Source organism: Varanus komodoensis, unplaced genomic scaffold (assembly GCF_004798865.1).
Source record: "Varanus komodoensis strain SLA01 unplaced genomic scaffold, ASM479886v1 scaffold15, whole genome shotgun sequence".
Classification (NCBI taxonomy): Eukaryota; Metazoa; Chordata; class Lepidosauria; order Squamata; family Varanidae; genus Varanus; species Varanus komodoensis.
Genome location: NW_025335440.1, coordinates 28,490,673 through 28,517,112, shown reverse-complemented (window position 1 = coordinate 28,517,112; position 26,440 = coordinate 28,490,673). Strand labels below are relative to the sequence as shown.

Genomic DNA, 26,440 nt, shown 5'->3' with positions numbered 1-26,440 from the left:
ATTTCTACTCTCATTTCAGCATTAACAGAAAATTGTGATTTGCCGTAACATTTAACTATCTTTTACATCTACCCATTGCTATATAAAAAACATTATATGTCATTGTGAGTGGACATGTCTAATTAGAGAACTCAGGCATAAAGCAGTATTAAAGAGAATACAACATCTATTACTTGAAAAAGTGTATCCAATATACCCAACCATGAAATTGACTATAACAAGAATCCTTCGAAGTTATGAAAACTTTATCTGCACGTGCCTTCTTTCTTAGGGTAGATCAATTTGTACAGGGCCTTTTATATTTTTCAACTCTTAAAAGGTAAAAAATGACAGTCTGAGTTAGTATTATATTGGCAGAAAATCCTATTCATCCATTTTACTTGCTATTATGAAAGCACTCAATGTAATTAAATTCCTGTTCTTACCTTCCCTTCTCCTCTGAAGATGCATACCTTAAGGTGGTAAAGGAGGTTGGAAGTGCCAGAGAAGTTAAGAGCAATGACACCAGAAGGCTAGACTGTCTAAATAGGCTGGTCTTCTAGCAGGGTCACCCAAGGTGGAATGGTTAAAGCTGAAGAACCAGACTAAGATGCATCCACCCTCTTCAGGTATAACAGTCACATTAGTAGAATGAATGAATCTCACTACTGGTGATGGGGGCAGAGAAATGTCTGGAGGGCAGCTACTGGGTGACAGCAGTAGCTGAAGGAAACACCGCCAGAGGATCTTTCATAGACAACAGCAGTGATCTTCAAACTAACTCTGATCAGTATTGCATGGAAGGTGGCAATGGTAAACCAATTCTGAATCTTCTCACCTTGAAAACCGTATGATGAAACAATCCAAAATGAAACAAGATATAGTACCACAAGATGAGACTTCCAGGTTGGAAGGTACTCAATGAGGTACTGAGGAAGAGCAAAGGTAAATACAAATAGCACTGTTACTAATGACACAACTGGATCAAAGCCAAAAGGAAGTCTAGTGACATGCACAAAGGGGCAAGGAAAGTCCAATCCTACACAACACAAACAATTGGAACATGGAACATCAGAAGTATGAAACAAGGCAAAATGGAAACCATAAAGCAAGCAATGGCTAAACATCACAGTACCTGGGTATGAGCAAACTAAAATGGACTGAAATGGGACATTTTGAGTCAGACAAGCATGAAGTGTTTTACTCCAGAAATGACAAACTCAGAAAAAAATGGAGTACCACTAATACTGCAAGTCCGTGTGGCACAGTGGTTAAGATTATGGGACTAGGAATCAGGCAATCTAAGGTCTTGTCCTCACTCAACCATGGAGCTCATTTGGTGACTTTGGGCCAATCACAGATTCTCACCCCAGGGTTCCCTCACAGGGTGATTGTTATGAGGTTGAGAAGAGGAGTAGAAACTAACTTGATTTCCCTGAAAGGAAAAAAATGGTGGGGTATAAATACATATAACAAATAGGAAGTAGTATAGGGGCTACAATGCAAAATCTGACCAAATAATATCAATCAGAATTAGTGCAAAATTAACATAACCAGCATTTCAAGCCTATGCTCCAACAACAGATGCTGAAGAAGAAATTGAAAACCATTATGAAAGTGCTCAAGAAGAAACTGATAGCCAAAACAAGACTTGCTGATAATCAGAGGTAAAAAGATAAAGTAAAGGTAAAGGTTTCCCCTTGACATTAAGTCCAGTCATGCCTGACTCTAGGGGGCGGTGCTCATCTCCGTTTCCTAGCCAAGGGAGCCAGCGTTGTCCGCAGACCGTCTCTGTGGTCATGTGGCTGGTCTGACTAAACACCGAAGTGCATGGAACGCTGTTACCTGCCCACCGAAGTGGTACCTTTTTATCTACTTGCATTTGCATGCTTTCCAACTGCAAGGTTGGCAGGAGCTGGGACTGTGCAACGGGAACTCACTCCATTGTGCAGATTCGAACCGGTGACCTTTCGATCAACCAGCCCAGCAGCACAGCAGTTTAAACCACTGTGCCACCTGCAGTCCCTAATCAGAGGTAGATGGAATGCAAAAGCAGGAAACTAACCAGAATCAAATGTTCTAAAGCAATTAGGCCTAGGGGTAAGAAACAAACCAGGAGAATGACTCATAGAATTCTGTGAAGCCAACAATCCATTCATTGCAAATACTTCAAGCAGCCTCTCAGACGACTATATACATGGATATCACCAGATCACCCAATACAGAAATCAGATAGATTATGTAATTGGGAACAGAAGATGGGAAATCTACATTCTAGCTGCAAGAACACATCCAGGAGCAGACGGCAATAGTGACCATGACCTCTTAATATCAAAAATCAGAGTAAAGCTGAAGAAGAGTGGTAACAGAAATGTCATGTCAAAATACAACTTAACTATTATTCCTGAGGAATTTAAAGCAGAACAGATAAAAGAAAAAAAGATTTTCATTACTCAACTTAATTGACCGAAACCAGAGACATTATTAGGGAAGAATATCAACAGACAATTCCTGTAGCAACAAGAAAGAAAAAGTCTATATGGATTACAGAAGAAACACTCACAATTGCCAAAGTCAGGTGATAAGCAAAAGCAAAAGGTGACAGAAGAGGGTCAGAATCCTGAACGTAACTTTTCAGCAACTATAACAAGACAAAAAGAACTATTACAATGGCCAGTGCAAAGAAATAGCACTAAAAGAGGAAAAACAAGAGACCTCTTCCAGGAGATTCAGGAAACCAAGACGAAATTTAAACTCAGATGAGGAATGTTGAAAAACAAAGGAAACATATACTATCCAACCAGGAGAAAATAAAGAAAAGCTGGAAACAATATACAGAAGACTATAGAGATGAAGAGATGACAGACACCTTTGAATGGGATTCCTATGAGGAACAGCCTCCAATATTAGAAAGTGAAGTAAAAGCTTCTCCGAAAGGAATAAAGCAATCAACGAATATAGGGCACTAACCAAACTATCCCAAGCTGCAGAGGTTGAATTGGTCCAAATCCTAACAATGTGCCAGCAAATATGAAAAACAAAGACTCACAGACATTCAGTATATATTCTAACCCCCAAGAAGGGAGCTATAAAAGAGTGTAGCAGCCACAGGACCACTGCACTAGTTTCCCATGCAAGCAAAGTGATGCTGAAAGTGTTACAACAAAGAATACTATGATATGTGGAGCAAAAGATGCCTGATGTTCAAGCTGGATTCCGAAAAGGAAGAAATACTCGAGATCATTTGGCAAATATATGTTGGCTACTACAGTATACCAAAAACTTCCGCAAAAGTATCCAGACTGACCCTTTCTGGTAAAATACTATCTATACCAAGATTAACCTAGAGCAGTAGTAGCAAACCTATGGCATGTGTGCCACAGTGGGTGCGCAGAGCCCTCTCTGTCAGCCCGCAAGCCAAGTCGCCCCAGCATTGCTCCAGCAGCCAAGCATTGGATAACAGCAGACATAGGGGTCATGCACATGCTCAGAAAGGAGTAGTGGCGCCAGGCGATGATGTCACAAGCCAAGGCACATTAGCCGCAACTCATCCGAGCTTTCGCATGGCTAATCAGTGCGCTACCAAGGAGAGAGAGAGAGAGAGAGAGAGAGAGAGAGAGAGAGAGAGAGAGAGAGAGAGAGAGAGAGAGAGAGATTTGCTTGGACTGGCTGTTTTCAGGTTTTATTGCAGTGCTGGCACTTTGCGATAAATCAGTGGGTTTTGGGTTGCAGTTTGGGCACTCAGTCTCTAAAAGGTTCAACATCACTGGGTTAGGGTTTGAAAAATGAGGTCCCCTGGCATGATTTTGATGGTTGGAATGTTTAGAATGGGCAGAAATGTTGAGATGTACAGAAAAAGCTACTCAAGGAAGGCTTTTTCAAAATTGCATTATTTTCAATGGAACTTTAGCCCCATATTAGGGTTAGGGGTGTGCACCAGGGCAGGGTTAGGCCAGTGGTGGTGAAGCTATGGCATGTGTGCCACAGCAGGCACACAGAGCCCTCTCTGTCGGCATGTGAACTATGTCACCTCAACATTGCCCCAGCAGTCAAGCATTGTATAACAGCGTACATAGGGCCATGCGCTTGCTCGAAAAGGAGTAGCTATGCCAGGCAATGACGTCACGTGCCACGACTCGTCCGAGCTTTCGTATGGCCAGTCAGTGTGCTGCCAAGGATGCTTGGACTGGCTGTGAATTGTTTTTTTCTAAACTAAAACCTCAGTTTTCAGGTTTTATTGTAGTGTTGGCACTTTGCGATAAATAAGTGGGTTTTGGGTTGCATTTTGGGCACTCGATCTCTAAAAGATTCGCCATCACTGACCTTGAGTCTTAGATTCACAAGTAATACCACAGCAACAAAAGAAGCAATCTGTCAATGTTTGTAATTACCAATAAATCTTATTTATATTCTGCAAGTATATGCAAGTTCTTCTTGATACAGGAAAACTCTCAGTATACAGAATTTCCTGAAATATATTCCTTCTGTTTGGCCCAGCACTACAAGTCCCCTCTCCCACAATCTCGAACTAACTTGAGAGGGAATATTTAGTCCTGAATTGCTTCAGTTCTGTGCTTTGGCTAGTTCTCCCTCTCAGGAGGAAGTCTTTACATTCATATTTGTTTCATTAAGAGATAGCAACTATACAATTTTCAAGTGGACATGGACTGGTAGATGTGATCATGTAACACCGATCCTGTACCATCTGCACTGGCTACTAACTGAAGACCGGGCCAATTTAAGCTGCTAACAACAACATATAAAGCCCCAAATGGTTTAGGGCATGGGTCCTCAAACTACAGCCCGCGGGCTGGATGCGGTCTGTCATGTCCATTTATCCGGCCTGCCTCAGAGGTTTTGGACTTGCTTGGATAAAACAATCTCTGAGCAAGTTCAAAAGCTCTGAGCCAGTGCAAGCGTTCTTTAAAACTGAGCAGAGAGAGCCGCAACAGCTCAACTGCACATGCGCCGGATCCCCACCCCACGCCATTGCACGCATATACAGAGCAGGAATACGGAGCGGAAAATAGAAGAGAGATGGGCAGAAGAGAAAGAAAGATGAAGACAAAGAAGGATTGACGGTAACAAAAATATAAATTTTAAAATCTATTTTTAATTATGTGAGCCCAGGGGCAGCCAGGCTGTGCAGCCATCTCTGAGTGAGCAAGCTGCTGCTTTACCGAGCCCACCGCCACCTTGCCGTGCCCACCACCACTGCTGCCTCATGGGGCCCACGCCCACCCCACCCCGCCTTTCAACTGGCCCCATGCTGAAAAAGTTTGAGGACCCCGATTTAGGGCCTGGATATCTGAAGGAGCAGTTCCTTCTGTATACACTTGCCCAAACCCTAAGATCTTCATCTGAGGTCCTTCTCTGGGAGCCTGATTTGAAGGAAATCAGAGAAGGATCTTTTCTGCAGTAGCATCCCAGCTTTGAAACCTGCTCCCCAAAGAAGTGTGCCTGGCGCTGACATTTTATTCATTTCGGCACCAAGGCAAACTCTTTTTATTTTCCCTATATTTTAAGCTTTTAAGTTGTTATAATGATTGGTTTTACTGTATAGCTATAGTCTTTTATGTGTGCTGCCTACTGTATAGCAGTCCTTGCTATTGGACAGGATATAAATGTTTTAAACAAACAAACAAACAAACAAACATCTCTTCTACCTTCCAGTATTATGAAGGTATTATAACATTCTCCTTGAAACATAAGTAGATTCACACACACCGCATTCGTATTTTATAATCAGATACACAACATATTTGTACTTTAATTATACAGGTATGCACCTTAAGTTTATATTTTGAAACATGCATTATTGCAGTTTTTATATACAGTTAACAGTGACAATGAGCACTCAGAGAGAAGAATGGGTTAAAATGTTATATTTCCTGAAACTGAGTAGTTTACACAAGATATATTTTTCTGTACAAGACAGTTTAACTGTTCCCCAAAGTAGCCAGACCAATATGCTGGAAACTTGGAAGTAGTTGCTTCCTTTAAAGCCCTCATTTACACAGAAATCTTCCTTCTTAGCTTCTTTCTTTGACGTTAATATGTTGGTATGATGGGGGAATACTGAAGTTCAGTTTTTTTATCAAGTTCCTGATAAACAGCATTGTTAGTTTGCTGTGGCAAGGAGATAGCATTTTATCCTGAGAAATTTCAACATAATTTGCAGTCCATACTTGAGAAGTGTTAGCACCCAGAAACCAGAGGATGAACATTTCAGTTTGCCTGAAAATTTTGTAACCTATTGTAACAGTCTCTAACAGTCTCTGGTTTGAGATGGCCATGCTACAATTCATTTACAGATATGACACTATGTTATTCAGGGTTGAAATGGGCTTACTACCTGAAGATGGGAAGGGATATGCTGAATGGAATACTGCATACTCTGGCTCATAGAAGCTTATACTACAATTATTTATTTAAAACATTTATATGCTGCCTATTGCGCCATAGCATCTCTAGTCTTGCAGCACCTAAACTGTTTTACTATTACAGTTGACCTTCATAAAGAGGATACACAGCAATGTTTAGGTAATTCTCTCTTTTGCATTCTCTCTTTTTACATGCAGAAACATTCTTGCTTACTAAACATAACACCCTTCACTCTATTTGCTATAGTGCATATTCATTACAATGTTTCATCATACTAAGCATTGAGGTGCTACTAGTTCAGAAAATAGTTCTGTGTAAAGACGACTAAAGGTTACCAAACTAGAGTTGCATTGGAAAGTGAATGAGGAAAAAACATCTACAATAAGATATGTCAAATGGAATATTAACAAAAACATTTTAAAATTGGCACATAAAATTCTAAAATGTTCATCTAATCCAGCATCTTGTTTTCCACAGAGTCCACAGAGGCTTCCATAAAGCCCATAAGCAGAGCACAAAAGCACTCTCCTACTGCAACTCCTCAGTAATTGGTATTCTGTGGTACACTGCTCCAGCACGTGAAAGTTCTATATAACCTCCTCCGCCACTGACCCACCAACCATGAATCTGCATAATCCATCTAACATAGCGGCCATCATCATATCTCCTGACAATAAATTCCATAAATTATTATATGAAGTATTGCTTCCTTCTGTCTGTCTGAAATCTATGTAAGTACTATGAGACATGAATAAAGCTTCTTCCCTACATTATACATAGCTTGATAAACTTATGTCCTGTTGGGTTTTTTTTTCCACAGCAGAAAAATGCTCAAAATTCTTTAGCCTTTCCTAATACAGAAGATCATTTTATGTTTCTGCACTGTTTCCAGTACTCCTATGTTTGATGGGGCAAGCAGACCTATACATACCATATACTTACTACTATGTTCGCAGCTTTATTTTCCTTCCTAGTAATCCATGGCATTGAGTTAGTCTTTTACACCTGCCACATACAGAGTGGATGTTTTCATTGCTCTCAAGATCTTTCTTGGGAAATCACAAACAGCTCAGAACTCATCTACTCACGAAGTGAATTCTTTGCCACTTTGTGCATCATTTTATTCTTATGTACATTGCACCCTGTTTACTATCTTGTTGACCTTTCACCCAGTTTGAGGACAACATTCTGGAGTAATCATGCAAATTATGTGTTACAGTTCATAACAAGCCATAGTGGCTTGTTTTCATTTTACACACAAGCTGAATGGCTCTGTTAGTATGTCACAACAGTCATGGGTTATTTTTCTGATGGGCAGATAAAGGCCTGAGTTGCTGGTTTGCACATCATGACAAACAACTCAGGGATCCAGTGGGAGCCATCAGGCAGCATGCATCAGCTCATTCAAAACCCAGTTGTTTTTTTAATGATGTTGTGACATGCACACTGGGTCAGTAACTTTCTATGTATCATACATCAAACAAAAATATAGGCCAAACTCATTAAAGATACAACCCACTCTAGCAGCCTAAAGCAGAACACTCCAAGAAAAATTTGTTGCCAGTTGATTCTGCTGATTATATATAAAGTACCTTCTTCGATTAAAACTACTGAATATACTCCGTTAATCTTGAATGTATCGCTCCCTTATATTTCCTGCTGGTTGATCCAGACTCCCTGCACTCCCTTCTGCAATCAAAATTGCAAATACAGATTAGAAATCCTAATAAAGCTGCACTCCAAAGGGTAGGAAACGAAGAGGAGGGAAGAACACAGCTCGTGTCATTCATTAACCCACCAGGATTGCAAGAATGGAGAAGATAGCTATTTAGGTGGTAACTAATCTGTTAAGGGAGCTCAAATAGGCACCTTCTATAGGCAACGTCAAGTCCCGCATCCCTTCAGCTGGGTTTAACATCCGCCCTCGAAGGGAGATGAAGTTACAGGCAAGTGCAAGTCCGGTTTCCACCCGCTCCCGTAACGCAAAGTAAAATTCGGAGGACTTTCCTTTGCCTGCCAGCTGTCCAGCCCGGCGGTGCTCCCGCCCTAGGAGGACATCTTTTCCAGCAGCGCCCCCCACCCAAAAAAAAAAAAAAAACACCTTACATGGAGCTCCGCTCAGGCAGCCCGAGTTGTGACGACACAGCTCTTTATTCCCCCTTCCCCCAGAGAATCCCTTCCCTGACCCAACATCCCGGAGCACTCACCGGCTTCTCAGAAGATCGCTCCCGGCTTCCTCGCGGTGACTCGGTTTCACACAGCCCACGCTTCTAGCCATCTACCCAGAGGCCATTCTGAGGTAATGGTTGCCCCACCGCTCCTTTTTCGAACCACCCACTCCCCGCCGAGGGCAAGGAGCTTAGACGCAGCAGACGTTCCCCACAGAAATACGGGGAGGTGCCCGGTCGAAGTGAGTCGGGCCGAGGGAGCTGACCGGGCGGGCCGCACACGGGAGAATCCTTCCTCTCTTGACGCTCCTTTGCCCCTTTGTTCGACTTCGACGGCGGAGCTCTCCGGAATGCTTCTGCTCGGCTGGTGCACCCCGCGGGCCCCTGAGCAACTCCTCTCCGAGAGTCTTTGTTTCCTGCGTGCCGCTCTTCCTTCCCGCGCCCCTCAAGGTCCCGCTTCAAACCGAGGCATCTCGTGACAGCAGCGGCAGCAGGGCCGCCGCCGCCGCTGACACGAGATGAAGAAGAAACCAAAGCCCGCCGCTCCTCTGGCGGCCAACAACACAACGATGGCAACAAGCAATCAGGTCTCCGACCCGGAAACTCATCGGCAGCCGAAGCCGCACGGGAAGCGGATCTGCTGCCGGCTCACGGGGGAGGGAAGCTGGGCGGAGCGCCGAACGAGAGACGCTAAAGCCTGGGGTGGGGTTGGACGATGCTCGTCTCTCCCTGGAGGAAGCGGTCTTCGGGCTACGCGGTACGGAAAGGCAAGACTGTTTTTGTTTTTAAGCCGAGGCATCTCAAAGATCCTTTTCTCGTGTTTAATCATCTTTGCCACAACTAAGTTGCTTGGCTAGTAAGGCGACAGTCTGTGCTCACTTAACTTTCGGGGAAAGTCGCCTTGAATTCAGTGAGTCTCTGAGAGCTACTTGAAGCATATAGTGCAGCCGCAAAGAATTGCCAGTGAGGGGGTTGCCTGTTTGAATACTTTCCTGTGGGAGAAAATAAATTTCTCCCTATACGTAGAAAAACAGCAGGTCCGGGAAGGGAAAGTTAGACTGCCCCCCGTTTGATAGTTTTGTATTCGCAGGAGTAGGTTATTTTTTTGCTTAGGTGATCTCACACCTGCAGTCTGAAGTGGTACAGTCTAGGGAAAGTTTTATCCCTGGAGTCAAAACAACGGAAAGTCTTGTGGAACCTCATAGAATGGAAGATTTATTGTGACAGAAAACTTTGTGGTCTAGAACTTTAAACTACTAGAGTGTATACCATGATAAGTATTTATGATACCAGTAGACTGCTTTTACTGCAACAAGACTCTTCAACCATCTCTGGTTATTACTATTGGAATCAAATATATTTATAAATTGTCCTTCACTTCTGAGTTAACATGACAGGATGGGAGGCCCTGAATCATTACCAGTTTGTTCATCTTTTATTTAAAGAAGTTTTTATGGAACGTGCTTTTTTCTTCGTACTTTGCAACATACAGTAACCAGTGGAATCAGAATTCTGTTTCTATAGCTGTTCTGAATATGGGATCAGTCCAGATTATTAGTTATTCCAGATTAATAAACACAGTAAATAATAGTACACTCTGTGATTCTGAGTACTGTAACATCTGTTATCTACAAAGATGCCAAAAAGGGTGAGATTTGGTAATACTTTCACTGTGCACTTAGAAATGTTTATATGGGAATCTGGACTGGATCTTCACAGTAAATTTTATATACTCTACAGCTTCTAAGCAAAAGATTACAAGGGCTGTCCCACTCAGGAAAGCTGTCTTTTCATATATCTGTGAGACTATTCATCATGTTCATCTCCAGGCTTCATCTCCCCTGTTCCCACACATTTCATAAGAGCTTAGAAGGTGAACTAGGGGTGTGTTTGCTGCGTCCAGGGGCCCAGTGAGGTGTCTGGCTTTATAGATTTCATTCTCAGACCTCATGCTAGCCACTGATAATTTCCAAGTTCCATGCAAGATACCTCTGACTTTCTGTAGTTCTTTTCAGATTGGAATGCCTACCCAATGAAGGGAAAAAATCAGATCAACCAGAATTGTACCCAAGAATAATCCAAAGTAGGAATGATCCATAAGAAAAAAACAATAGGACACCTCTTACTGTTGCCTACATTTCCCAGCTAAAACTACACAAAGTATAAGCAATTAAAGCTACAGATCATCCTGGACAATGACACTTTCCTCTCACAGACCTGGGTGGTAGGTTTGTACTTGCTTACAGACAGCCCATCCCACATTGAAATTGATTCCTTACCAGCAACAGGCCCTGTAAGAGAAGATACAGGAGCAAGACCTTAAGGATAATCCAGGTGTCAGCTTTGTTCCTATGTTTACTCTAGTAACACTTTTACAGGATAATTACTGATAATTATTTTAGGCCAGATGGTTATTTTTGCCCAAATAAACAGTCTACTCTCTACAAAAAAAAAAAGATATGGACATAAATCTGACATCAGAAATGACATTATCAAAAACTGAGAAGGAGAGCACCTTTAATCTTTCAAGGCAATGTGACTGATCTTAAACTGATGATTTAGGAGCAAAAGAACTTCAGTGGGAAATTGCAATGTGAAACTTCTGAACTGCAGTTTATCAAAAGGTTCAGCTCTTTCTCCTGTGCCTAAAATAAGTGCAAAGGGGGTTTTTTTTTGCATGAGTTAATGAGTTGATTATACAAGAATATCTGAATTACATCTACAAGGTTGTTTTGTAAATGGCAGTGATCATTGTCTATGTTTCATAGTGCCTTGCAGAAGTATTCACCCCGTTGACTTTTCCACATTTTCTTGTTTCACAATCTGGAATTGGAATGGATTTAATTGGCATTGTTACTGTTTGATGCATGCAAGATGCTCAACACCAAGGAAGTGCCATTTTAAAAAATCTTCATTTTTGACCTCTGGATTTATTATATTTATTTGGGATATTTCTAACCCATCCAATCACTATGTGTCTCTGGATGGCTTACAAACAACAGCTTAGTTCTTTTCTCTTAGATGCAGTTTGTTCATAGTGTGATATAAGTGTGCACCCAATTGTCAATTTATGGCAAAATACAAGCATGGCTCCAAATGTTAAACACTGAACCAACCTTAGAAACCACACAGCTCGCTCACTTTAGCATGCAGGCTTCCTGATCAGCCCGGCCTGTATACACACGAGCCTCAAAGCTGTATCAGTGGGCATGTTTTGCATATTGCATTATTAGTCACTTCCTTGTGGACTATTTTAATCTTTCCTTGTCCTTTATCCAAATATATATCTATTCAATGGTGTTGTTTTTGAATTTTCAGGTTATTCTTCATAGCACTCACAACACAAAAACAGTTTTGCTTTGTTTATTCAAACAGGAAATAACTAGCACAATTTAATTAGGGAAATCACCATAGCTATCATTTTCTTCATGAAATCTTATCCATATCTGATTTTTGAAAACTTGTTCTGTTCATTTAATCTTTGTTTTTTATTTATTATTTCCAGTCACAAACAAAATAAACCATGGGAAACCCAGAAATCATAACTGAAGCTTATGTGGCTGTCATCCGTCCAAAGAATGCTGCAAGCCTGAATTCTCGTGAATATCGTGCCAAATCATATGAGGTAAAATAATTGGGGGGGTTATTGAAATTTTATTAAATGGAGGTCATTGTACTATTACAAGCAATTGCATATAATCCTAGATATATCCAGTATACACCAAGGTATAGATGGACTCTCGGGAAATATGCTAAGATCAGACTGTTGTACTCATGGTGATTTTCTTGAAGCAAAGTCATATTGGCATAAGAAATTGTTCTTCATCTGCTCCATTGCAGCATTGCACTTTTGTTTTCTAATTGCTTCCTATGAGAGATACAAGGTGAATTGTCATCATGTGAATTGCCACTAAATATTTACCAATTGTTTCTGCAGCCTTGATGGTTAGCTAATATCCCACTAGTTCTTACTATCCAAGTACTACTCATCAGAATATTAAGGCGAGAATAGATTCACACATTTAGAATTTATAAGCCACTTCGCAGTTACCCAACATCAGGATATCTGTGCTGTAATATTTCTAATTTTATTTATTTTAATGCTAGTGGTAACTGAAAATGTAGTGCTCTCACCTCTCAGTACCATCTCCTCCAAAGTTCAAGGATCTTGTTGGTTAGTCCAAGGTTCCCCTGAAGCAGCCTTGTCCTCTGAGAACATATGCTTCAAAAGGTTCCGGATCTTCTGAGGGATGCTCCTCAGGTGGGGACTTGACAGTTGACTACTGATCAGCCTGTTCTGGATGAGCTTGCACAGATTTGGGGTGCTCTTGAAACTTGGTTGATCTTTGCTGGCTAGAAGCGCCTTTTAACAATTTGGGCTGATAAACCTGATGTGACACTCTCTGGTCAAAGATAGCCTGGGGACAGTTTACTTGGCTATCCTGCTTAGATTATTACAAAGCACTGGTTATGGGGCTACCTTTGGAAATTGTCTGAAAATGTCAGATAATCCAGAATGGAGCTACTAACTAGACTGGTTGATGCAAGCATGTGCTACCCATGCTTTGTCAGATGTACTGGCTTCCAGCCTACTTTGAGGCCCATTTCAAAGTAATTGTGTTGATCTTTAAAGCTCTAAATGGCTTGGAGCCAGAGTACTGAAAGGATATCCCCCACCTGTACATCTGTCCTCTAAAAAGGCTTTCCTCTGAGAAAATGATACTAGGAAGTTGGACTGAAGAATAGGCCTTCTTGGTTGGAACACCACATGCAGGATGCTCACCTAAGAAGCTAACCTAGAGCCCATACTGGTGTGTGCGCGGGGAGTTCAGATTTTAGTTTCTAGATTTGCCTGTAGAGTGCTGGGATGCCTGCTTTTATATGTTTATAGTATATTTCCTGTAATGATCATTGTTTTTATGTCATGTAATTCTTCCAGAGAATATTTCTGCTGTTGGATAGATTAAAAATATAATAAGTACATAAAATTTTCCAGTTTGCTTTCAATGTTAGGCAGGTATAGCCTTGTTTTTAATATATCCAGAATAATTTTACTAATTTTCTCATTTTTTGAATTTTCAATGGTTTCATCCTATGCTTTAATGCTTTATTGTGTAGCTCTTTAGTAAATACAAGCCCATATTAACTGCAATAGTTGACATTCCTGTTATATGTTGAAGGTTTTTAAAGGACCAACACTAAAGCAGATGCATGGATTTGCATCATAATAAGCATTGAACCCTACTAACCCAGAAAGAATAGTCTTTTATTGAAATGAAAGTAGTCAATGTATAATGAAACAATGCTTTATTTGAAATAAAAGCTTCATAGTAGCAAGCAATTTTGTGACGCATTCAAAAAAAGTGCTAGCATGCACACATTTTTAAAATAATGACTGTGTTCTTTGTGTTCTTTCCAGATATTTCTTGTTATACAGGATATTGAGAGAGAGAGAGAGAGATATGGATGTACATTTTGAATTAAAAACTTACATTATGGGCCTAAACATTTTTCTGGCAGCAGCTGCTTCTGTTATTACCATGGCATTCATGTAAAGAAAAATGTGTTTCATAGCATTTGTATCTATCATTCCATGTACATGACTTGCAGGCCAGGCATATACTCAGATTAAAATGTTACTCTTTCAAAATTGATGTGGAACTTTGTGTTTAATTAATGTTCAATTTGATTATTACAAGATTTTATTGCTTGAAGTTCCTATTGAAGGACATAAAAAGAAGAGAAGGAAAATGTTATTGGAAACTAAACTTCAGGGGGGCAGTGACATAACGCAAAGCATTCTGGATTATATAGTAGAAACCACTAAACCGATTTCCCCAGGAAACCAAGGTATTAAAGGTAATTCTTTTCTGTTTTCATTGTGGTTTTTCCTGTAAATAGTCATAAATCAAGTACGCATCTTTTTTAAAAAATGAAAAGCTCAATTGCACCACTCCCCCCCATTTTTACGTCTTGACTCATGTTCACAGCATTCAACACAGATAAAACAATATTTCTTACTGTCTGAATGTGTGTTTTTTTGGAATAGAAAAATTTTATCTTGATTTTGGAAAGTGAGAAGGTACTTAGTGTGGTTAAGGGAGGGAGTTATAAAGGAAAAACTCTGCTGCTGAGAAGAAAAAAGATAAACATCTCAAGTATCTTGAAGTAATGGGGGTGTGGCACAGGAAATTGTACTTTTCCAATGTCTTAGATAATTAAAGGTTAAAAACAGCAATTTGTATTGTGCCTGAAAATGAATAGGTAATTAGTACAGTTGATATAACACAGAAGTAATATGTTCCCTACAACTCATTTCTGTAATCAATTTAGATGCCTGCAGTTTGTGCTAATTGAAGCTTCTAGATAATCTTCAAAGATTCTGCAGTCCAGCCTAGAGGTTACTAAAGTATGCATCATAGTTGTCAGGCCATTATAAACTAAGCATTGCTTAGTTTTTCGGCATCAGGCGAAGACCTTTTTATTTAAACGTCATTTTAATTGTTAATTTGATGTTAATATTATTTATTTATTTCATATTCTTGGCCAGGTCGACTCAAATTATATTGTTTTTATACTGTGATTATTTATTGATGTGAGCCGCCCCGAGGCTTCGGCGAATGGGGCAGCATAGAAGCTTCCTAGCAAATCAATCAAAGCTGGTAAAAGTCTTAGGTGCTTAGTCAGAACAGCCACCTGAGAATCCAGAAACAATGGCAGGTTCATCAAACTGAATAGCTGATCCTTCAGTGGGAGTGTGATTCCATCCAGAAAGGTACAATGACCAACTTCCAAAGTGATCCACCTAGTTTTCAATATACCATGGAGTAGCAGGAAGGGCAGATGATGAGGAAGAGATTAATTTTAGCTATTTAATTATCAAAGCATTATTGTTGTTATATACAGGGAAACGAGTTCTGTTAATGAAAACATTCCCTCTTGATGGTGAGAAGACAGGCAAGGATGCATCTCTTTTTGTTGTACCAACAGTTGTCAAAGGTAAAATTAAAATGTTAAAGTTGCACACATTTATAGGAAGCCAATGTAGTTTCCCTTAAAATATACATGAATCCTGTAAGTCTAATTCCATATTTTCAAACTGGCTTCAAGAATGGAACCCTTATGTCTATGGGGTGCGTGTGTATGATTTTTTAAAAAAAATAATACAGCATCACATTAACATACATAACTATTAGCCTATTATTCATTACTAAAAAAAGAAAAGATTTGGTTTTCATAGCTCTTTTTAAGAGCAATAATTTATGTAAATTGTTCAGAGGATTTACTTTCTCCTTTTTTGGATTTATTTACTTCTAGAATAGAAGGTTGGAGGGGGGTTTTTTTGTTTTGTTTTGTTAAAGCAGCTTCCACAGCTTCTTGCCCTTGAGGAAAAACATTATGCATTACCAGTTGAGCAGTCATCCTTTTTGCCCATTCTGACAGCTTTTTGCAATTAAAAGATGATTCAGTCTTCAAATTTGGCAGAAGAGCAAAGGCTTTTCGGAACATAAATATCTCAAATGCTGCTTTTGGGTTCACATTTGGTTGTGACTGCTTTGAAACCAGAAAAACAAACAGATGACAAATTGTACGGTTGGATCACCATGATGGCTAGGTTGATTTTTCTCTAATAAACAGCTTTTTGTTTATGGCAGAGGATATACTTGTAAGAGCAATAAGAAATTGAAAATATATATGTGTATATTTAATTATTGATTTTCATCTATTTGTTCATCCCAATTTCTTGTCCCAATTTCCCAATTACTGTTCTTGGTTGTCAAATTGTGGTGTAGTGGTTAAGAGCGTGGGACTGGGACTCAGACAATCTGGGTTCGAGTCCCCGCTCGGCCATGGAGCCAACTGGGTGACTTTGGGCCAGTCACAGACTCTCAGCCCAACCTACCTCACAGGGTTGTTGTTGTGGGGACAAGATGGAGGAGGAGATGTAAGCTGCCTTGAGCCCTTTGTAGGAAAAAGGCAGGCTATAAATCAAAAAATAAAAAATAATAATAAATAAAATATTATCCTGTTTGGTTTGTCTCACTTGGTGAGAAACATCCAGTCATAATACCATAATAAAGTGTGTAGCTGGACTTGAAGTTGAACAGGTAAAAAAATGTTACAATACCGTAACTGTGGACCTTGAAGTGCCAGGTATGATCACATTCTGAAATTACTTGAGATCTACACAAAAACAAACTCCTTGGATTTCTCCTCTATAACAAACTTGTGCATACAATTTAAGATTCCATGCATTATATTCAAATGTAATCATATTTAGAGTAGGTGACTGAAATCAATGCAGCTTAGTCTTATTGATATTACTGATATATTATCGATTTAATGGTTGACTTCACGTATGACTAAATCTAGATTGCATCCAGTATTTTTAAGGCAGGAGAAATTCCTCTGATTCTATATTTCCATTTCAAAATGTTAAAATGAAGTGGTTTTAATTCTACCTCTACTTTGGTGGCTGAAAGATGGATTTTCCATTTTCTCCAAGAAGATAATAATAGCCTCAGCTAACAGTAACTATTTATTGTAGAACACCAAAGAACAGTTTAAACCCCCATTGAGATCAGGATTCTTTTTTTAAAATCCTGGAACCAGGCTGGTTTATATAGACTGTTGCTTGATATTTTTTAGCAAGTGGAAAGTCCCCTTTCACCAGTACAGTTGCATGCACCAAAATCTGGATCCACTCTCATATATATAACATTTACAGAACTGAACATGTGGGAACTTTGGGTGTTGTAGACCACATTCTTATATCCCCCAACAATGTTCTCAGTGTCAATGAAAGAACATTACAGACAATTTGACTTGTTGCAGATTTAGGCCTTGCCTGAGCCAAAACAGTGGGTCATTCCCTTGAGCATGGAGCACAAAGTAGGTAGGGTGGACATGCAGCAAAATCACTCTACTTTAGAATGATCTGATGCACAAGTGCAAAATCCTGTGTGTGAGGTACAGCGATCATGAAGGGGAAGAAAGCATATGAGGGGCATAAGAATATTAAAATGGTAATACTGTACAGCTAAAGTTATATAATAGAGTAGAAGAGGGTTTTTTAAATCTTTTAAAAATTCTCCTTTCCTTTGTAGATAATACAAAATATGCATACAGTCCTGGATGCCCAGTTTTCTACTGTTTGCAGGACATCATGAGAGTCTGCAGTGAATCAAGCTCTCACTTTGCTACAGTTACAGCCAGAATGTTAATTTATTTGGATAAGTATGAAATGTTTTAGTAGAACTACTTGAATATAAAAATAAGCAAGCAGAATTGCCACTAAAGAATCAGATATTTTAACAATTCTTAGGTCACAATCATATTCTTCCAGATAAAGGTCATGCTTTCCCATTCATTGTTTTAAAATAAGGCCAGGTGATTGTTTGTCATAGAGAATTTTACCATTTTTGTCTGCTGTCCTCCATTTACCTGAGAGCTCTATAGAACTCCTGAAGCATTAGACATGTATAAGTTTTCTAAATGTACAAGCATTGAAAAATGCTTACATATACTTTTAAATAATTATTATACCATTGCAAGCAATTTTTACAGTGTATTTTATGATTCAGTGATTTTTGTCATAAAATGATTTTATCTTAATTGAATTATGTTATGTGGAAATATATGGGACTTTATCTTCCATTTTCTGTTGGCTGAGAGAGAGTATTCATTCCACAATTTGCATCTCGTTGCATAAAAGGCTCACAAATTAGAATATCAACAATTAAGTGGTGTTCCAGTCTTTTTGTATATATGAATTCTGCATACATGGAAATACTCATATATTAATATAGAATTCTTCCATGGCTTTGCCCTTCATTAAGCAATTCCAGCGCATGGAACTCTTACACATTTGGACCTGCCAGTGAAAAATTCTAATGAACACAATGTGACTTGTTACTCATGATCAAGGGTGCAATCCTGCGGCTGTTGGGATAGTCTGTAGACAGCCACAGGGTAGTTCAGAGTCTTAATTCTGACATCAGTAGTGTGTTCCAAGATTGGAGCTGGGTTGTGAACCACAGAGTGCCCTCATTCAGTGCAGTTCTTTCACAAGTATGACCTTAGAGCCACAGGGAGGGTGTTCTAAGGAGACAAGAAGTGGTATCAGAAGACACATCATGAGTTCAGTGTTTATTGGGATCAATAAGTTTAATTGGGCTTAGCCTTAATTAAATGACTGTGCTTTGGATTGTACACATATTACTAAAACAGTTTAGACCCTGATCCTAAGCATTTGTTCTAGTATATATAATTTTACATTATGCTATGCTAATTGTTTGCTAATTTTCATTAACATGAACACCACATGAGTTGTGTCCATTTTATTTCTCAGATGGTTAGAAGAACGGCATTCACAATCACATTCCATCCCAGCTTTATTCAGGCCATCTCCCATAGAGCGGATTAAAACCAATGTCACAAACCCTGCATATGCTGTTGAACCTGGGCAAACAGAGAGCTCTCTTCACATGGGATATACTGCATTAGAAATCAAAAGTAAAATGATGGCACTTGAGAAGGCAGACATATGTATCTACAATCCTTTATTTGGCTCTGATCTTCAGTATACCAATAGGGTAAGAGAAGAAAATTAATGTTAGATTAAGATTTTTTGTTGTTGTTGTTATGATTATCATTTCATTTTATACTCCCCACAGCTGAAGCTCTTTGGGCATCACAACATGATATAAAAACAGTAATAAAACAATGCTTTAAAAGTTTTTAAAATTAAATTTAAAAAGCATTAAAATACAATACAAATTAGTGCATCCTTTGTGTCAAGTACTCTATTACCTGATATTTCCAGGTTGACAAAGTGGTAATAAATCCTTATTTTGGACTCGGAGCCCCAGACTACTCAAAAATACAGATTCCAAAACGTGAAAAGTGGCAACGCAGCATGAGCAGTGTCATGGAAGACAAGTATTGTGTTACTTTTTCCACTTTTTGATATATTTGTATTTTTGTAAAAACATCCTTAAAGTCCAGATACATTTTAATAATTTTGTAATTAGTATTATTTTTAGTATTAATACATACTAAATTAGTATTATTTTAGCATTATTTAATTAGTAGTATTAGTATTTAATATTTTTAAAATCAGACAGCTTAAGCTATATCTTTATCACTAGCTTGAGCATGCTAGGAGTTGTAAGCTTTTTTTCTGGCTAAATTTGCAAAGGGCTGTGTCCTGTCCCTCTTACGTACCTTGACAGAGGAGAAAGAATTGTGACTACAGTTAAAGCTGTAAGCAAAGTGAAATTTGTCATCATTGCAATAACTCTGTGAGGTACAATAGGCTTAAATTTCAGTTTGCTGAAGTGCATTATCAGCAAGGAAAGGAAGTTGTGCATTGTCTTGTGTATGTCACTAGGATCTTTAGTGTATTTTCAATGGGGCATTTGTATAAAATGACTAAAATACTGCATCATACTGCATTTTTTCTCCTAGGGAACGTCAATGGGTTGATGATTTTCCACTTCATCGTAGTGCTTGTGAAGGAGATTCTGAGTTATTGAGTCAACTTCTAGATGAAAATTTTTCAGTTAACCAGCTAGACAGTGACCACTGGGCACCTATCCATTATGCATGTTGGTGAGTGCAAAACTGTTTACAAATATTAAAAATGGGAGATTATTCATAAATAAAATTATCTGTGTATGTAAAATCCTGGTTTAAAGTTGCAGTTATACTCTAGTATGGCCAAAAAACCCAAACAAACCAAACCCAGGGTGCAATCTAGGACAAACATGGGAGAAACCAAAATTGCACTGTAGATGCTAGGATCACCAGGAACAGGTTTACCCTGCTTCAGAAAGAAAATGTAGATTTTACTTTCTTTTGTATGCATAAATGGCTGCTTTTAACCTCTATTGACACTGTTGAACTTATCGAGAACTTAGCTGTGTCAGCAAAGTTTACCTCTCATTTCCCATAATGCTGGATTCTTCAGCATACTGGTGATGCTGTGTCAGCAGGCACTTCCTAATGTTTGTTTTTAATAGCTTTTTTATTTTTTTTCTAAGGGGAAGGTTGGCACACTGTAAAGTAGCAGCCTTCTCCAGCACCATTTTTATTTTCCAGAATCCCTCTGGGTCCAGCATAATTCTTAGAAAATCAAACCAAGGGTAACTGCAGCCCTCTGCTTTGATCTGACCCTCTGCCCTGCTATCCAGAAAAAGAAATGGGAGCCCTGGTAGGTGGTAGGGAGTATCCTAGAGTATTGTGGGGTAAGGGGGATGACTTTATTCCATGATGCTAATAGGTTTGCTGCTGCTTGGTCTGAATTAAAATGCTTATGGCATACGTTTCTTTTCTTTTCTTTTTTTTTTTTTTTTTTTTGTCTATCACTGGAAACCATTTTATAACCCATATGTAATCTTATCTTTATTTCTGTTTTCTCTCTGCCTAGGTATGGAAAAGTTGAAGCTACTCGAATGCTGTTAGAGAAAGGAAAGTGCAATCCAAACTTGCTGAATGGACAGCATAGCTCTCCTCTTCATTTTGCTTCTGGGGGAGGGCATGCTGATATTGTTCAGATTCTCCTAAACCATCCGGAAATTGACAGAGTAAGATATCATTATAATTGTAATCATGGATTCTTATAGAGCCTTTGAACATGCCTTATATAGCCAGTTTTAAAACATAAAAATAAGGAGAACTGTGATGACAATAAGCACAACAGAGAGTACTTCAGATAAAAGTCAGTTCATGTTACAGTGGTTTAGACCTCGCATTGCTGTTTGAGACTACTAATGATGATACCACGATAAACAAAAGGAACAGTACTCTGAATGTGTAGATTAAAGGGGTGCCCTTTAATTCAGAGGATGGATCACCATGGAACATTACAACCAGAAGTGTTTTTAAGTTAAGGGATATGATTCAGTCCTTTTTTAAAGGTTTGGAAAACACATTCCAATAGTAGATACTACCATCTGTCAGGACAGAAGTTAAGAATTTTCTAATAAGAAGAACATGAATATGTAGCCCTTACAGGACGGATTATAGCTGAGCACATGCTTGGAATGCAAAAGGTCCACGTACAATCCCTGGCATATCCAGAGGGGCCAGGTAAAACATCTTTATGAAATCCTAGAGAACTGCTGCCTATTAGAGTAGATATTATGCAGTTAGTTTGACCAAGGTCTGGCTCAGGGTTAGGCATGCTCTATATTGCATTTAAAAAGCCTTATATTGTTTTATTTCTGTTTGTAGCACATTACTGATCAACAAGGGAGAACTCCTCTGAATGTCTGTGAAGAGAACAAACAAAATGAATGGGAAAAAACAGCTAATTTGCTGAAAGAGGCCATGAACAAACAAGTAGGCATTAATCCTTCAATATTTCATTGGCAGTAACTTTAATACCTTTCATAAGTTGTAAGGAAGCACTAATCTCATGTGTAGTGACTATAATTTCAGCGCTTGATTCTGTGCAAGGCTTGGCATTTATAATATCAATAGAATTTTAGAATACCATTTTCATTTTATACTCTGATCCATAATGACCTTCAGAAATACCCTTTTCTAGTCAGTTATTTTAATGGACTTCAAACAAATAAATAATTTTTGCTCAATAGAGCAACTGGAAACAGTGTAAATATGTATATTCCAGTTCTACATATTATCTGAACATGTATCCTTTTTTCTTTTTAAAATGAGCCATGTTCCATGGTTACTTTCTGAGATCTCTGCTCTGTACTTCGGAGTGCATAGAGTTCAGTATTTACCCCTTCTTCAAATTGGAAAGTAGCATGCCACACATTTTGCCTTGTTATCAAGACCACACAACTCTTGCAGACATTTGTTTTCAATATTTCCAACAGTATGAAAAAGTGCGAATTTACCGGATGGATGGATCTTACCGCTCTGTTGAGTTGAAGCATGGAAATAACACTAGTGTGCAACAGATAATGGAAGGAATGCGTCTTTCCCAAGAAACACAGCAGTACTTTACTATTTGGATCTGTTCGGAAAACCTTAGTAAGTAATTAAATAATCTGATACTTTAAAAGTGTGTTGATTTTTGGACTATTTTAACTGCTGTACCAAATTAGGCAGGGGTGCTGGAAAGATGCACCTAACAAAGTATATTTCTACAGTTCTGTTTTGGCACCAACTGGAAGAATAGTTATTTAAGGGAACCTTCCTCTTTTAAGAGATAACTGAACAAAGAGGTTTGATCTTCTGAGGCTCAGCTTATCCCAGTCTTTCCAGTAATGGCATGCTCCCTGAAAAATGATATGCAGTGATGAAATTGTGATCATGCTTCTCCATCTTCATTCTACTTCATTGATTGTCACTAGTGGAGACAGGAAAATCTTCACATGATGACATCTTATTGTTTCATTTATATATTACTAAGAGATAAAGTTCGGAAGTTCCCACACAACTCCCCTAAAGCATGCATTTTGGGTCTTTGATTTGGCAATGGAAGATTTTGACTCATTTACACCTCCCCTTACCATAGACATACAGTGAGACTTGACGGAAAAAAATGTTAATCTCTTTCAAATGGAAACACCAACTTGATCAGGTCTATTGTGAATTCAAAAAACAGTTACACAATTGCATGTAAGAAGTACTTTAATTGTGTGTTGAAATCTTCTTAAGTTATGGGTGCATGGAAAAGTAAATCAGCTTTATTGGCATTAATTTCAAAGGAAGAGGAAGTGCTGGAGCTTCTAGATAATTACTGTAATTTTATTCCATGTGAAATATAAAGATTTAGATTTAAATCTGGAAATAAGTTTGAATGTATTAAAAACACATATGTGGATGTATTGCTTTTAGCTTTGAATAAAATAAATGGACCTCTGAAAAAAAAAAAGGAAAGGCTATCACTGGTGTGATAGTTCTGTCTCTGAGCATGATCACTATAGTGATCTGTCTCAGGAAGTATCTAGATGAAGTATCTTCTTTTCTCTACCTAACATATGGTCTAATTCTTTTTTGAAATGGGTGAGAGGAGACATCATACACTGTGCATGACTTAAATGAATGACTCCTTGGATTTTAAAATGTCTGGGACTCCTTATTGGCATTTAAGTCTACAATACCAAGTACCTGAGAGTAAGCCCCATTGAACTTAATGGGACTTTCATCTGAGTGTATGACTTTAGATATAAGATTGTACTGTTAGTCAAAAAGCTGCTAAAAGGCTAGCATTACTACTATTTCTAGGATGATGGTAAAGTGTCATAGCTAGCAGTACTTCTTGAGTAGAATGGATGTTGGTAGTACCATACAGATTCATATAATTGTCACTGTTTGCATTTATGAAAATCAAGTTTTTCAAGATCACCATTTTCCGAACCATACTCTGTATGGTACAGCATTCACACATATACTTGATACGCACCATACAGTATTTTTTGCATTTATTTAAAGAACTGTTGTTGGATAGGTCTCCAGCTGAAGCCCTATCACAGGCCTTTGCAGCACGTTCGAGACTGGCCTGAAATAGTTACTGAACTGACAAACCTGGATCCTCAAAGGGAAACTCCACAGCTTTTCCTGAGGAGGGATGTGAGACTTCCTCTAGATGTTGAAAAAAAGGTTGGCATTATATGTTCTACCATATGAAACAGAGGTTCAAAACCAGAATGTGTAATTGTATGCCAGTAGAATTATTCTACTTACAATATTGTACTGAGTTCTTTAGATATTACTCTAAGAATTCATGTTCCAGGTCAACTCTAAAAATGATTGCATATGAAGCTTAATAGAACACAAGATTTTACTGTATTTTGTTTTTTTAAATGCAAAATCAAGGAAAATACATCACTAAAATCAGTGGTTACTAAGGCTGTTTTCCAATTAAATAATTTTAATCACTTTCCTGACTTTTAAGTAATCTGTTTACTTTAAAGTCAGTTTACGTATTGCTCGCCTTAATGAAGGTGTCTTTCTACAGATTTGGAAGGAAGAGGAAAGATAATCTTAAATGTGAGAGACTTTACACTTTAACAAGAACTACTTGTCTAGCAGCCCCTAGACTCTGTGAAACAGAGAGCAAACATACTTATACTTCCTTAGAATCAGATTTAAAAGATACAGCTACTTTACTCTAACATCCCACTTCAGTTACCTGTGAGTGCTGTTATTAAAAGAAAGCCCATAATAGGTTCATTCTGGAAGGTGAACTAGATTTCTAAATTTGGAAGGAGACTCTATCTTTAACAGACCAATCCTGTGCATATCTGCTCAGATTTCCTATTGTGTTTAATGGGACAGATTCCCAGGGAACCCTACATAGGACTGCAGTTACATTTTTCCCCTTCCCATCAAAATATGGGACATAAAGAACCAGGCCTGTATGTTTGAAGTCTGAAGCTTTTAAGAATTCTGATTCCAGAAGTCTTTGGTTGTTACCTTCCTCATGCAGTTTTCAGTCTAAATGATAATATAAGTGAAATTGATTTACTAATTACTAAACAGAAATATAAATCCTTTATTTATCAGTAAAAACATTTCTAGTCTACCTAGGACAAATTCAATGGTTTGTATTAGTGACACTGAAGTAACTGAAGCTAAGCAATGGGTTTTAATATTTTTCATGTTGAAGCATTTTTAATGTTACCTTTAAATTTTTGTTTAGAATAATTACTAACCTTTACAGATGGTATAAGCAATTATTTGCTACTAAACAGAGCAAACTAAGATTTGTGCATTTCAAAGGAAAATTTAGCATCTCAATTCTGTCATCTACCTATAGATTAATTATATATATTTTAATCAACCTAAACATTTTTATATGTCATATTTATAGATTGAGGATCCTTTAGCTATTCTTATCCTATTTGATGAAGCCAGGTACAATTTACTGAAAGGTTTTTATACATCACCTGATGCCAAGCTGATAACACTTGCAAGTCTGCTGCTGCAAATAGTCTATGGGAATTATGAAAGTAAAAAACACAAGCAGGGCTTCCTGAAGTGAGTAGAATTTTAAGTTATTGCTATTGAATCCAAAATCTAATTTTGTTTGGGGCTGTTGCTGATTCTGAGGGGTCTAATCAAAACTGACTTCTGTTACCATTTGATCAGCAAGATAGATGATCGCATACTATACTGTATATGCAATCTCTCTCCACATGTGATCAAATAGGCACCAAATCTTACATATTTTACTTTATACCTGTTAAGTTTTGTAGCAGTAGTTAAATGTGTTCAACTGTTATTTGCAGTGAAGAAAACTTAAAATCTATAGTACCAGTTACCAAATTAAAAAGTAAGGCACCCCACTGGACAAACCGAATACTTCATGAATATAAGGTAAGACATTCTAACAATGTAATTTCAGGAAACCTAGTCCTTAATATACATAATTTCTGAAATATTAACAAAAATAGAATGTAGACAAAATATACTAAACATGATTGATGAACCTGATACCAACCTGATATTGGTATATTTTTATTATGAAAGATTGAAAATATATTTTGCCAGGCCAAGACCTTTTTATTTAAGCAGCATTTTAAATGTTAATATTATTGAATTTTATTTGGCCAGGGCGGCTTATTTTATTCTATTGTATATATTTTAATTGTTATTGTTTTAATTTATTGTGTATTTTATTAGAAGTTGTAAGCCGCCCCGAGGCTTCGGCAAGGGGCGGCATAGAAATGTTTTAATGAATGAATGAATGAAACAGCATTTTTAAAAAGATTTGAGTACCACACTTGGAAAGACTGTGTACTGTTCTGGCTGCACATCTCGAATAGTATAAAGTAGAGCTGAAAGGGGAGAACCAGAATAATCAGGGGGCTGAGGTAACTTCCCTAGGACAAAATGTAACAAAGTTTGGGGCTTTTTAGTTTAGAAAAAATGTAAGTAAGGAAGGTTAGGTTTTGACTTAGAGAATGGTAAAATTATATTTGATGTGG

General features: G+C 38.2%; 2 protein-coding genes across 6 annotated transcripts in view; one reads left to right on the top strand and one right to left on the bottom strand.

The window, feature by feature from the left end:
• Positions 1 to 9,097, bottom strand: part of ANKIB1 (ankyrin repeat and IBR domain containing 1) — a 59,832-nt gene extending 50,735 nt beyond the window's left edge. For all 3 annotated transcript variants that reach the window (XM_044425134.1, XM_044425136.1, XM_044425135.1), the window contains exon 1: positions 8,571 to 9,097. The gene's annotated coding sequence lies outside the window, so the exon portion shown is untranslated. The remainder of the gene's footprint in view (positions 1 to 8,570) is intronic.
• A 125-nt stretch (positions 9,098 to 9,222) lies between these two features.
• The window catches only part of KRIT1 (KRIT1 ankyrin repeat containing), a 23,411-nt gene continuing 6,193 nt past the window's right edge, over positions 9,223 to 26,440 (top strand). The window contains exons 1-14 of one of the 3 annotated variants that reach the window (XM_044425138.1): positions 9,223 to 9,288; positions 12,037 to 12,156; positions 14,231 to 14,390; positions 15,438 to 15,530; positions 17,639 to 17,768; positions 18,883 to 19,126; positions 19,357 to 19,472; positions 20,001 to 20,144; positions 20,962 to 21,118; positions 21,768 to 21,875; positions 22,379 to 22,535; positions 23,959 to 24,110; positions 25,324 to 25,490; positions 25,742 to 25,829. In XM_044425138.1, the coding sequence (XP_044281073.1) occupies positions 12,055 to 12,156; positions 14,231 to 14,390; positions 15,438 to 15,530; positions 17,639 to 17,768; positions 18,883 to 19,126; positions 19,357 to 19,472; positions 20,001 to 20,144; positions 20,962 to 21,118; positions 21,768 to 21,875; positions 22,379 to 22,535; positions 23,959 to 24,110; positions 25,324 to 25,490; positions 25,742 to 25,829 (1,818 nt within the window). In that variant the 5' untranslated portion in view covers positions 9,223 to 9,288; positions 12,037 to 12,054. Of the gene's footprint in view, positions 9,299 to 12,036; positions 12,157 to 14,230; positions 14,391 to 15,437; positions 15,531 to 17,638; positions 17,769 to 18,882; positions 19,127 to 19,356; positions 19,473 to 20,000; positions 20,145 to 20,961; positions 21,119 to 21,767; positions 21,876 to 22,378; positions 22,536 to 23,958; positions 24,111 to 25,323; positions 25,491 to 25,741; positions 25,830 to 26,440 lie in introns of all 3 variants that reach the window. The other 2 variants (XM_044425137.1, XM_044425139.1) reach the window with 2 other exon arrangements.